Source organism: Amblyomma mixtum, chromosome 3 (assembly GCF_055824585.1).
Source record: "Amblyomma mixtum isolate Tamu chromosome 3, ASM5582458v1, whole genome shotgun sequence".
Taxonomy (NCBI): domain Eukaryota; kingdom Metazoa; phylum Arthropoda; class Arachnida; order Ixodida; family Ixodidae; genus Amblyomma; species Amblyomma mixtum.
This window is the reverse complement of record NC_143014.1, coordinates 129,234,137-129,248,227: the sequence shown is the minus strand read 5'-3', so window position 1 is coordinate 129,248,227 and position 14,091 is coordinate 129,234,137. Positions and strand designations below refer to the sequence as shown.

The following is a 14,091-nucleotide window of genomic DNA, read 5'->3' as shown; positions in this document are numbered from 1 at the left end:
TACTAAACAGTCCAAGTAGCACATTCAGTTCAGTACAGGTTTATTTTATATTGTCTTCAATCCAACCCTGATCACATCAAGAGCAAAGCTTCACGGATAAGTCATTGCAAACAGTAACAAAAGCCCAAGCCCACTTTTAAACAACGTAGGGCCGTCTGCATAAACCAACACTCAAAGATAAGCAAGTAGCAATTTAACGACAGCAAAGAATAAATGAACTCCATTATCGCTTTTAGATAGTGCTTCCAGGCAAGCATGCAGAGATGCAGCCAATCTTCCTCTTATCATGACAGTGAGCTAGGTAAATAAAAGCTGTACTTCCTTGCATCCACAGGCTTCAGTCTCATGCAAACATCCACAGTACAGGCATGCAGCAGTACTGTTTAAATGTAGCATATCCCTCACTAGATATCTCACTTGCTCTTTCGATAGAAAACACTTTCCAATGACATATCTTTGAATCATTCCCACGTGTCCTTCTTAAGAATGGTGGAAGAAATGGAGGTGATCCAACAACAACGTGCATCACGGCCTGTTAATGTGTGCCAATGCACTATACTAGTGTGCGCTAAAGTGCAAATGCGCGGCACCTGTACAAGAGGCCAGTCATTCCACTCCTTCTGTTGCCAGGGTTTCTATGGATACACCTGCCATGGCTGTCTGAATTCGATGCATATATATTTCATACCTACCTGCTTACAACAACTCTTCTCATTTAAATGGACATCCATTTTACAGCAAAATCTGTTTCTGTAACATCTCCCGATGCCAACACACACATACACTCACACTGATAATGTGACCCCGCCCTGCACTCACAATGCCAGCTGGCTTGGCTCAACTCTCCTAGCAGGGAGAGGGTGAGTGAAAGCAAGCTGTAAGCTGGGACAGGAGGGCAAGGTTTTGTAGCCTTTGCGGGGATGGCATTCATGTAACAAGAGGGTGTGTGGGTGTAAGAGCGGAGCGCAGCTCCTATATCAGTTCTTTCTCCTCAAGGCATGGACAAAAATGGTACCCACAACTCTGCTGCGGAGCGTCAGGAATGTGCGCACTGTATACATTAATGACTCATTCCGAAGCAAGTTTTCTTGCTCCATGAAACCGAAGAGGGTGCTTCATTGGGCATTTCGGGTTCAGATCTTGAGTTCTGACTGGATCGCGAAGGAAATGGTCCTTAAACTCCCTAGACATCTTGCTCCTTCACGGATTTGTAGAGCTGATCCAGATCACCAAACAGAATACGGCATAAAACATGCGAAGTCACAAAAGGAAACCTAAACGCACATATGCACACATGTGCAGCCCAGTAGTTTAGTGCATTAAGCGACACAGCGTAAACATTGTCGATTTTTTTACAGTGTACACCTGTTAAACTGACCTCATGAGGGGTTATTTTGTGGCGACACGCCATGCGATGGCTTCGCACAATGAGCACAGGCCCGCCGAACCATTGTCGCTCATTGGATTGCTTAAGTTCTGGGTTTGGAGAAAACTGCGCCCATCACCCAAAAGAGGGTTGAGAAATTAGCCAATAGCAGAAGTCATTTCAGGTGCCTCTTTTCCGATCAAGACATTCTGCGAGCGAAGCTCGTTTTTCCAGCGCAGTTTCAGCAAAGCTTCCGAAGCTCGCTTCATGATCACACATGCATCTAAAAAGTTTCGTGAAAACTTTGTAAGAGCTGTGGAACAGAAAAGGTTGCTGGACTGGAGGGTATGTTTCTCACTCATTAAAAGTCCCAGTGCCTCAGAAATGTAGTCAGAAGCCACTGTGCAGTGTTCCTCGGGTCAACATATTTTCTTAAAAATGCAATGTACTGTTAACAAAGAAAGATTTTCACCATCCCTTTTTGTGCCTCATACTCCTTAAAGTCTCAAAAACAGGATGCTAGCGCACTTTGACTCATCTGAGGTGAGTGAACACTTAGCATCCGCAACTTAGCAACACTGCAGAAACGTGCTGCTCTGCAGCCAAGTCTTGTCACTTTGTGTGGGTATACCAGCAGCAGCGGTAGGCAACAGCCATCGCCATCCTATGTCGTGTTGTGAGGAACATCATTTCCTGTGGTTGCCACTTTAATGGAGTATAAACACCTAGGTGCATATTTTCTTCTTTGTAATGATGCATGAGGCATTATTATACATGGATTACCACGTCGTATTCTCCTACGACAGCTAAATAATTTATAACCAAATTTCGTTTTTGTGCTGTTTCGGATTCGGTTTCAACAGCCAAACAGTGACTGTGACGTCAGGTTACAGGTCACGTGAGGCATGAAAAAACTGCAATATAATCACTGTTTCTACTTTCTACATTCGTTGTCATTATGGCTCTTGAGGAAGGCTGGATTCAGCACTGTAGTGAATTAAAATGATGAAGCGGCGATTATATCGCAGTTTTTCTATGGCTCACGTGACATATAACCACACTTTGATGTCACAGCCATCGTTTGGTTGTTGAAACCGAAACATCATGACAAAAAAATTCAATTATAAGTTATTCAGTGGTCATAGGCGAATACCACATGGTGATTCATGCGTAGTAGTGTCTTCCGCATCGTTGTAGAGAAGAAAACAGGCCACCAAAATTAGGTATCTATACTCCTTTAAGGGCACGCCTTCCAGTTCTGCAGTGACATCATGCATGACATCGCTGCAATGCGCCCCACCGAGTGGCCTGAACACAGTGACGTCACATGGATTCTACCAGAGAAGGCAAATAATGATGAATAAACTATATATGCACCAGCAGAAACAGGTATCACTGAATATCACACAACACAGTCTTAACTGTCCTGTGAGCTTTTATCTTTGTTCATATTCCACTCAATATTTTATTTATTTATTTACAAATACTGCAGGCCCTTCTTGGGCCCATGCAGGAGTGGATACAAGAAAAAGAAATGACAATAGTGGATCGAACAAGGGAAACAAGTATGAGCACAAATAAATACAAAATAAAAATTAATCATCACAGGGGCATCACGGTGGTAATAATGTGAATTCGAGGCGATTAACATGTTCTATGAAGGATTCGGCTGAGTTGCGATTCACAACAGTAAATGGCAGTTTATTCTAGTATGAGATAGCCAAAGGGAACAAGGAATATTTGTGAACGTAAATGTGGCTTATGGGTTGGCGAAGTGCTTTCACATTGTTAGTTGTTGAGGAGTGATGGAATAGTTGCGAAAAGTATGCTTCTTTTGTTATGTTGAAGTGTCTGTGATAAAGTAGACACAAAAACTTAAGGTTAAACCTTGATGTTACTCTATACTGAGCTAGGCTGTGAAGGTAATTAAACTCAAGGTCACATTACTGATGATTTAATTGTTGGTGCTAGCATTCTGGGTGCACATTTGCATTAGGCTATAGCGATAGCTTTGGAGTTTGTAAGAAACATGGCTGATATAATGACATTTACTGAAGGCACTCTAATGAGCACAGTGTAACATCATGCATTAAATGAGGTAAAAGAGCACTTGATACACCCACACAGCTGCCAAGGCATGCTGCACTCCAGGTGTCACATGTCCCAAGTTCTGGAACAAGTTGAAGGGCCTGATAAATGACCTCTTTTTTTTTTTTTTTGGTCTTCGTGCATTCCATGTACATGGTGTATACAAAATAACATTCAGGAAAAAAAATCCGCGAGACTTTTATCCTCAGGTAATGCAAATTTCAGTGACAGTTAAGGTGATGCCAAATGTGGATGCCAGTCAAGAGTGTCTAGTAACTCTGGGCAGGGAGTGTGAGATGTTGCGGTTATGCAGCTAAACCTGCATTCGCGCCACGGGTAAGCTCTAGTGAGCGCTTTTTACTCAGTGTGTTGGGGCAGAAAATGCAGTATAACCATTAAACTGTAAATTTGAAAATTCGAATAACTCAGGACTACCGGCATGGTTCCGGCCAATGTCAGTGCAAGTCGATGGCATAGGAAGCCTCATTAATTCAAATGTAGGACGAAAGGAGGAAAGTTCACATTGAATAATTCGAAAGGACTTCCAACGAGGAGCCAAGTATAGGTATAATCGCCACATCAACTGATCGTCTAAACAGCCCACCTCAAGCCTTAATTGCATGGTGCAGCCTTGTCTTGTTTTCTGTCCTGCGTGTAACGACTGGCATAGTGATGACTGCAGACCGCTGTCACCAAAAAATAGCCCAGCCGCATAGTTTCAGTTGCTCTTTCTTAGGGTTTGGGTAGTTCAAGCCAGTTGATGGTGATGGCGGCTATCGGCAGCGAACAGGCCATTTAGCTAAGAGCAGCTACATGCCACTTTGGATGCTGGCTGGCCTGTCGCTGATCTTTTTTTTCTCACGCCTCGTTATTCTCACACCATCGCCTTTTCCTCGTTTCCAAAGTCTGCATGGTTCTTCTGTTCTTCCAGCGCGCTGAAACTAAGTGCTCTCTGCATGTTCACAGTTTGTACAGTGGAGCCCCCTCACATGCGACAACGTCCCTTGTGAGGAGGCTCACTGCGATGCCATTGCACGGCGGAAGGAGCAACAGAGGCCTTTACAATTTTGCAGTAGCTCTGCTTCGACATTCCCGATGGTGGGCACGTAGTAACAAGTTTGACGGAACTGCAAAAAATCGTCGTTACAGGTCTCATCTGAAAAGCACATGACCATCGCCCTGGTGTTGACCACATAAATTTACTACAGGGTGGCTCCAGATAAGATCAACCAAAGGGTGGCTGGTCGACTTCTTAAATTTACTTGGCAGAATAAAGTGTTCTACAATTTGTTTTGGCCCCCAAATTTTTTTTTAAAGCATGGAAACTTTTTATCCCGGAGAGGTGGAGTGCCATACTTTCGCGCTCTGCTATAATGGCCAAATTTTGCTAAGAATAAATTAAAATACAATAACAATAGGTACCTGAAAATTTTCAGAATGAAACTATGGATGCTTAGTCAATGCACGCCTTGTTATTTTCGTGTTTCAAGAGCTTAGTCTTTTTACTAAATTTGTCATACTTGGCCCAAGTAATATTTTTTTGTCTGCTTTGAAAGTCTGTATTGCTGGTAAAAAGTGTGCCAGAGCTGCCAAAATAATACATTGTGTTCTACACAAGCATATCTATTGAAGTAAAGAAATTCATGTTTATAAAGTTTATGGCTGATGAGATAAGGTCATGCAAATTTCGAAAAACACAGAACAACAAAAACTTCCGACGTTAATTAAAAAAGACATTTTTGATATTTTTTTAACTTTGCAGTTATAATACCTGCAACTGCACTTAGTGTTTTTAGGGAATGCATGTGACTGGATATACTCTCAGCAATCCCTAAGCTCAATGACAGGCTGCAGGTGTCAACTTGCACCTTTGTCAGAACCATGATATGTGGTGTTTAACCTCTTGAAGCTGCACCCAGACCAAGAGTGACAATGTAGTGGAGGGTTCCAGATTAATTCTAACCACCTGGGGTTCCTCAATGTGCAATGGCATTACTGCTCCTTGATAGAAAACAGAGACTGCAGAGTGCCATCAGGTAACAAGAATGGCACTGAATAAAGAGCAAAAGCACACAGTTCAGACACAGATTCAAAATTATTTTTCATGACAAGTCTGGTCACAATTACAATTTTAAAAAATTTCTAGTAAGCATAATTAAAAGAAATGCCACCAAAAATGTGAATGAACCCTCCCTAGGAGGCATCAAATACAGCCATAAAAACATCGGCCCCAAAACGGATGTCTAACACTACAAAAATGTTTGCACTTTTGCACTGCTAGGTGCTATGAGGAACAAAAGTAACTGACCCCCTCCTTCAAGTTCCAAACATTGGCACACTGCATGCAGGTGCCACAGTTCGGAACTTGAAGGAGGGTTAGTTACTTTTGTCCCTCATCAACCATGGGGGCAGCAGACCTTTGAGGTAACAAAGAAATAGTAACTGAAACAGCTGAAAAATATGAGGCCAACGCAAATGCCAAGAGAAGTTCTTGACAGGACCATGCATAGCACTGGTCTGGGATCTTTTATATGGCAAGCCAAAGGCCCCGGCAATCTGGTAGGAATCTGCACATTGTGTTAAGAACAGTGCAAGACATGCTTGTTAGACATGGAAGAAGCAACATGCAATGCAAACCAAAATGCCACAAAAGTGCATAAGCTGTGCACAACTTCCAATACTAAGCATTTAAAATATACATACAAAAAGCTAGTAAAGCAATGCAAACAGAAGCAGCTGAAACATGAGATAACATACAGTAAATATACGATCACACAGGCAGAAAAAATGAGCATGGCATGCCGTGCTTGCTGTGAAGCGTGCATTGTGAAAGCTGCCAAGTAGCAGTTTTTTCCAACACAAAGAATGGGGTCTTTTTGCGGCTTGCAGCGTGCTGCGAAAAGAGCAGACCAATGAGAGGCAACTGGTTCAGACATGTGGGAAGCATCAGTGCCACTATTTCTTCACTGCTACCAAAGTACCTTCGAGCAATGGCAATGGAATTGCACGTGCTTCTTCAGGGGCACGGACAGGATCCCAGTGTGGATAGGGCTGTCACGCAACTGCAATGGCAGCATTTATCCACGAACTCCTCACCAAAGGCATGATCGTACCTTTCACAGAGCATTTTGTGCCATGTGTGTTTGTGCCACCACGCGTTTTTCTGCTCATGTGTCTGTGCATTCAGAACTGAACGTCATCAATCCAGAATTTTGCACTTGGCATTGAAAAGATGACATTTCTTGCTTCGGTCAAGGGAAAGCAAAAATCACAACACTTAAAAGACAACAATGACCTCAAAGAGATGGCAAATAAACATCACTTTCTACATGGCACTTTTTACAAGGCACTCATTCTTAGCTTACCTGATCAAAGCCAAGTGTATCCTTCTTAGGAGGCACCACAAAAGACTGCAGAGCTGGCGAGACAACCAGGGGTTCACCATCCACTATAAATATAAAAAAAGCAAAAAAAAGAGATGAATGTGACTACTGAGTAACTGGTGCGTCTCTCTTTTTATATGACGTCTCTCTTTTTCGGTGCAAAAGATACTGTGCATTTCAAAGAACACGCTCCATAATATGAGTCTGAGCTTACACTGGACCTCGAATAAAACTGTACAAAGCAGCTTTAACATCTAATGTCTATAGCTCATCAGAAAGATGCCAAAAAAATTGCCATCGATTGCCCTAAACCTTCAGTGACCTTCAGATCCTTCAGGCAACGCTTTGCGGGAGCATCAGAGGAGACATGGCACGGAGAAAGTGACACCTTATGCAAAGCCCTAGGAGCGAAGCATTAGGAGCGAAGCCCTGCCCACCAGATTGTGAGCAAACTGCCCACCGTGGCAGGTGGCAGTTAAATTAATGATTGGTCACAAGAGGTTGCACGGAAAGAGCAACCTGGGTTGCACAAGCCCCACCGATGGCAGCATCTGCCATTGCAGGGCAATGGCGCATCGCTCAACCACTGCACCACTGTGTCAGGAGTGGTATGAGGACTTCCAGGGATCTACGAATGTAAAGTAGAGAATGACCAAAGTAGCAGCAATAAAAGAGATGACAAAAATGAAGATGCCAAGAATGACAACTAAAAGTAATTAAAAAGAAATCGGTGTGTGATCAATGAGCACAGTCCGTAACGCCAACCTTGTGCATTTCCGTTGTGTCGCCCACTTGAGCGCCACTGAGATTTTTGTATGACTACCTGTTCTCAACTGCTGCAGCTGTGCCAGTAAAACTTTCTAGATCTCACGTTTACACTTAGGGCTCAACATTCACATAGTTATGGCCCCTAGTTTTTTTTAGGAAAATTGCAGATTTCAGCATTTTTCGCGGAACTGTGTATTAGTAGCCACACACTTTTTTGGATGCCATTGTGTTTGTGAGTGTCAGTAGGAATAATAAAATGATCGGAATGCGATTAATTTAATCGCATGAATCAATTTGAAATGTAGAATCTGGTGATGAACAAAGAGTGTTGGTGCTTTAACATGTGTGCTGCCCCATCCTCTCAAGCAAGCTAGCGTACCAAGCGCTGCGGTCCTGGCAGCAACGCACGTGCAAGATTCTTGGGATGAAGCACGATACTGGCGCCTTTCCAAAACAATATTACTGCATTGCACAAATATAATGAGTTTTTCTTTTTCTTGAGTCATGTGCTTAAGAATCATGTGCTTCATGTGCCTCACGTTGTATTTGGAGCCAAACTACAAATATAGCGCAAATTTTTTATTTGCTGTCCTTCGAGACATCCACAGCGAACTCGCCCACACTAGGCTTGTGAGCTACGAGGAAAAGCCAACTTCTCAACGACCTTGAGTCATCAAGGACAAGCGAAAGGCCACATGCATTAACGTGTAGGAGGCTTCCCACAGGATATTGCAGATTATTTGTTTTCACTTCGAGGAATTTAAATTTGTCTGCCACAGAAAATTATAAGGGCCTTGAACACAGTACACATTCAAGTTGGCGCTGCCACCTAACTCAGGAAGACGAAGTGATGCCACAAATGGCACCAGCAGCTGTTCTACAAAGACCAACCCAGAGGACAAGTTCACTAAGCTGACCCCTTGCATGATTTCAGGCACCTAAGTTGACCAAGAATCTTGCACTGCTCATTAGAACTATGCGTTGCAGTACTATTTGTGATGATACTTTCTTTATTTGACAGGAATACTTAGAAGGAGGTGCAAAAACTTTCAGTCAGAACCTTTCATGAAAACAGTCCCGACTGAGGCCCTGAAAAGATATGCAGGGTGTTCCACCAAAGACTGTTTGTTATCTCCAAAAATAGGTTTGAGTTAAAAGGATATTTTCTTTTGCATCGCAGTGACATGGTGGCAGACCTCAGAAAACAGCTAATCCATGTTAACTAGCAAGCTGGCTAACCAAAGCCTAATAGTCAACTGTAACTATCATAGCTCGGTGCCCAACTTTAAAGGGACACTGAGGACAACTCTATCAAACTTGTTTTGTAAAAAGATGATAGTTCACCATTTCATGGCTTTGTTGCCACTTGTCCAGCAGCGAAAGATGCATTTACTGCTAAGAGATTTGGATTTGAAATTTAAAAACATTTTCTCACCACTCTGATTCAAGCTCGGGACTCTCTGATGACAAAATAGCCGAAAACTGACGCACGCGGGGCCTCCGTGATTGCTGGTGGCAAGTGGTGCAGCCTAGCAGCAGCCGAAATGAAATCTACCGCTGGCCAGGCGTTGAAGGCCTCTATCAGCCGTCGCTGCTTCGTTTGCACTTGAATCCTGTTCCCTATTCCGACAATGAAGTTCTCGCAAAGAACTGCGGCCTGCACTTCAGTGACCTTAACCCCACACAGCGTGCATGCTTTTGAGGTCTGAGGCAGTGGGTCTGGAAGGACAGTCTGAGCACCGAGGAGTCAGCAGCATCAGCAGCAAGCCAAGCTACAGGTGTGGCAGATGTCACCACCAAGCTACCGTCACGAATGATGAGTAGAAGCTTGGTACGTACTGACATATTCAAATTCTGCAATAACAGTCCTCGTAGCGCTGGTTATGCAGCCCAGCATCTTGGTACATTGACGAAGCGAACACACTGAGCGGTGCATTTGCGAATGTGGAAGATCGTGCAACATTAGCTATCCACAGATGTTTTCCTCGTCACAGGTGCGTGCCGCTGCGTGAACTTCATCCATGAAGCACTTAAAGGGGCAGGAGGTCCTCTGCTTCTCCACACTTGTACCTCGAGGCATGTCCAAAAAGGAACCACGCAGGCAAGCAAAGTGCACAGCCGCAAAGCACCTGAACTCAGCTGGCTAGCCACGTGTTGCGCCGCCAAGTATAGGTTTTCTTTGGCTTTCAACATTCAGGCTGTCTTTTTTTCCATCTTCCTCGTGTGATATAAGTGCACTAGCAGCTCCAAACAAAACTTATATACTTCAATATCAACCAAGCGAGTAACCTTCACGCACGTTTGTCAGCATCAGAGATCCGTGGCATTGTTTGACTATTTCGCCATCGCAGTTGTACTTGCGTTGGCCTATACCAGTGATACCTGTATTTTAGTTCATGCTCTTTTCTACCCTACAAGGGCTTTGCTTTCAGTAAGCGTAATCTTTTTTGTGGTTAGGAGCTGGTATTGTTTCTATAGAAGCCAACTTCAATTTCTCCTCAGTGTCCCTTTAATTAGATTTGTGTGTTGCCGTTAGTAAAAGTCATACGAGTTATTAAACTTTTGAAAATCTGATTCTCTTCATCACTGCAGCCAAGGCATTCTGGCCTGTCACACACACCCAATCAAAACTGCACTGCTGAGAAGCGCAAGCAGCCATGTCTACAAGCACACATCAGCAGTGCATCTGTCACATTCTCTCTCCTGCTCGCTGCTTCTGCACTGAGAGTCAAAAAGTATCTGCACACAAACCTGTCACTTCTAGCTTGAGGTTCAACAGCTCTTCTGCCTCCTGTGCCGGGGACTCAGTGGGTGCCAAAATGTGACCATACTGGTCCTTGTTGCTGACAAACATCTCTACACCTGCGGGAAAGAGAGAAAAGGTCTTTAGCACTACACCTGTTGTAGTAGTGGCGCAGGCTTTAATGCCTGACCTCATTCTACAACTTAATACCACCTTAGTAAACGAATTCCTCTGCAACCAAACAAGCGGAGCACCTAACACTCCATGCAAACCTAAACCTAAGCACCAGTAATGTTTTGTAATGAGCATTTAAGTCCTCAGCAACAATTTTTTTACTGACGAAAACTATTCTTTGTAAACAACAGCAACCGCAAATAAAGCTGAATCTTTTACGTCAGACGCACACCAAAAAAATATTCACTCATTCTACACAGAACTCAGTTCAACAAATAATTCAATTGTACTGTGTTTAATACTGAGCAATACAGCAGAAGATCCCCCAAATAATCAACATTAGGAAAATCTCTGAATATGACAGCTTCATTACTAGTCAACTCAACAGTAAAATCAAGCTAACATGAAGCAGATTCACTGTGTCATGTAGAAAGTCACAGACTCATACTACATGACACAGTGGCCAGGCATTAATATACAGCCAGTTGGCCCAAGCACTGCATCCACCATACCTAAAAGCCAAACCTGAGCCATGCCATTTACACCACTGGCAATCCAGAAATCACAAACCAATTGTGAGAAAATATATGAAATCACAAAAAAAGATAAGTGATTCTTTTATTCATTTTATTAACTTATTTATTTACAACATAATGCTACCTTCATGCCGGAGGCTGTTGCAGGAATGGCACAAAATAAACATAAAAGATATGCGTACAGTCTGGTTTCTGTGGACAGAACGAAACAAAAGAAACTCTTGGTAGCAAAAACACCATGCTAACAGAAAGGCAAACAGTAAAAATAATAACAATCATACAAACAGTAAAAATAACAAAAAGCAAACAGGTCCCAGCCATGGCACTTATCCCCATTCTATAGTCGGCTACAACTTAAGAAGGCAGCGGCTTTTCCCCGTCAAAGGGCCCCCCTCCAGCCACTGGCGTCCGCCGATTCCCATGACCATGCTAGTGTGACAAAGCAGGGAGTGGCAGATAAAAGGTGATAGTCCCTTCCTTCCATAGTCGGGGATAGACCCCTCTCTCCATTGTGGCACTGCTCCCTGCATTGTCACCCTACCAGGGTCACGAGAATCGGCCGACGCCATTGGCTGGCAGGGGATCCTTTGACGGGGAAAATCCGCTGCCTTCTTAAGTTGTATCCGACTATAGGCTTCTCAGACGATTCAAGGAAAGGATGAAAATTTAAGCATGACTGTGAAATCTGTATTCACAGAAGCACTCGGCATGTTTTGTTCTCGAGTTCAGAGTCTGAAGAGGTCAATCCTTATGTTTATGTGCCTTAAATGCATCATTTAAAACCAGAACAAGGAATCTATGAAAAAAGAGTTTGGCACAATTTCAGATGATTGGAAGACCAGCTTTGCGCAAAAGTTTAGTTGGAAAAACTCAACGACAGTACCAGCTGCAAATGCGCCTGATCACTTTCTCACTTAATTCCTTCTAGTTGGCCAATACAATGGTTAGTAGATGGAAACCAACAAACGATGCTATATTCAAGTGCTGAGTGAACAAGTCAAATGTAAGCTACTAACTTAGTTTCAGGTGAAATGGATTTAAGGAAGAATTTAATGAATACAGAGCAGAATGCTTTACAGATTCCATAAGAAATGTGTCTGTTCCATTTTGGGTCAGACGAGATAGAATTCCAAGGTGTTTATGCTAATCAAATCTCATCAAAGTCTTATGTGCAATTCTATAAGCATAGATTATAGGGTTTGTCTTTCTAGTAACTGTCATGCAGATGGTCTTATCGAAATTAAGTCTCATCTGCCAATACTGACAACATTCGGAAACTTGCATAGTGAGCTCTTAAGCTGATATCTTTGTATAGGATGCAGTCGTCTGCATCCGAACCGTACGAACATACGAACCATGCAGTTTATGTTACCTGCAATGTCACTGATAAATATAAAAGAAACAATAGAAGCTAAAACCGTACCTTGCAGCACTGTGGATGTCACTTCAACATTGCCCGAATGTTGCCCCTCATATTCAACAAATTGATGCAAACTTTACAAGTCAGCTTGTAACAAATGTGTGATATTCCGAGGACTGAATATTACATGCAGTGTGTGAAATAATTTAGGGTGTGATACACAGTCAGACTTCGGACAAGTCAAGAAATATGTTATCAGTTTGTCCACAATTGTCACCAGCTAAGGCAAGGGCACATGTTGGATCAAAAAACTGCGTGGTAGTTGACAAGCATTTTCAGAACCTATGTTGACTGCTGGTGACAAAATTGCTCTCTTCCACGAAAATTACTGATATGTTTGAGAATAATGTGCTCTAGAATTTTGCAAGCTGTACAGGTGATTGAAATGGGGCAATAATTTGAAGTGTTAGAATAATCAGTTGGTTAAAGGAACAGAATTATTTTGGCCATTTTCCACTATCTTGGCACTCCACTAGTTTGTAAAAGATTTCTCACAGATGGGCCTTAGGTATTCACTTAGCCATACGTCATATTTTCTTAGGAAAGTGTATGGTATACTCTGATGGCTGCTGGCTTTCTTAATATTAATGGCTAGCGATAGGGACAGGATTCCAGATTTTATTAATGTTATTTCTTTGAGTTTTCTGGTGCTTTCACAATCAAGGGAGCCTGTGCCGCGTATCATAGAGTTATCAGCAGTGAAGACTAATTTAAAGTAATTGTTAAATTTCTTTCGTCCTATGTAGAACATCACTTTAGTGGCAGACTGCAATGCTTCTCTGTCCTTGAATAAAGGTGTCACCAGAATTTTTAAGCAGAAGATATGATAAATTACTTAGAGTGACATTCATATATTTTTTTTCACAACTCGATGGCCAGCTTTAGTGTGCCAGATTTTTCACGAATTATATCACTGTACCCAGACAATGATAAAATTAATTTATCACTGGCAATATATCTCAGCGGAAGTTTTTATTTTTTAAAAAATATTATTCAAACTAAATTTAACCAAGAAATTTAGTGTAAGCCACTGGGGATGCTCAACTCAAGATGCAGTGGCAATGTTTGTGTATGGCTACACAACTTGTAATAGTCATCACTTCTGATGTTCTCTCAAAGATATAACTAATCATTAATAAAACAATCATCAAATACATGCTCACACAGAGGGCAGGCTTTCTTAATTTATCCTGTTTGCTGTTACATTCTTCCAGATTCCATGCTACCTTGTTTTGTGTCTCACATCTTAAAACATCCCCCATAAACCACATCTATGTTTCTGCAGGGACAGAACTAATAATTAGCAGCACTTGATCCGTAAAGTACATGACAGCTTAATGGTTTCTGAAAGCATGTTAAAATACTGCTTTCACGCAGCTGACAAACTAACAAAAATGCAGAAAAGAAACATAGAGGAAGTCTATGGCTGAGCTAGCTATACCTATTCAGGAAAAAAAAAAAAAGCCCTTGCAAAAAAAAAGGAAGGCTCTCCCTCCATACACAGACATTTATAAACTCAGACACATGCCCATCACAAGTAGTTTTGCAGGCTGAAAGCTGGTGCTGATATCACTTTTCACTATCACAGCGAAAGAAGGTCTACTGAGGCAGAC

General features: G+C 42.4%; 1 protein-coding gene across 5 annotated transcripts in view; it reads right to left on the bottom strand.

The window, feature by feature from the left end:
• The window catches only part of LOC149351808 (procollagen galactosyltransferase 1-A-like), a 294,955-nt gene that overhangs the window by 266,757 nt on the left and 14,107 nt on the right, over window positions 1–14,091 (bottom strand). For all 5 annotated transcript variants that reach the window (XR_016290657.1, XR_016290658.1, XR_016290655.1 and 2 more), the window contains exons 6-7: window positions 10,357–10,467; window positions 6,820–6,902 (exon numbers count right to left, since the gene is read on the bottom strand). Coding sequence is in view for 1 of the 5 variants with exons in the window: in XM_089581139.1 (XP_089437265.1) it covers window positions 6,820–6,902; window positions 10,357–10,467 (194 nt within the window). In the remaining 4 variants the exon portion in view is untranslated. The remainder of the gene's footprint in view (window positions 1–6,819; window positions 6,903–10,356; window positions 10,468–14,091) is intronic.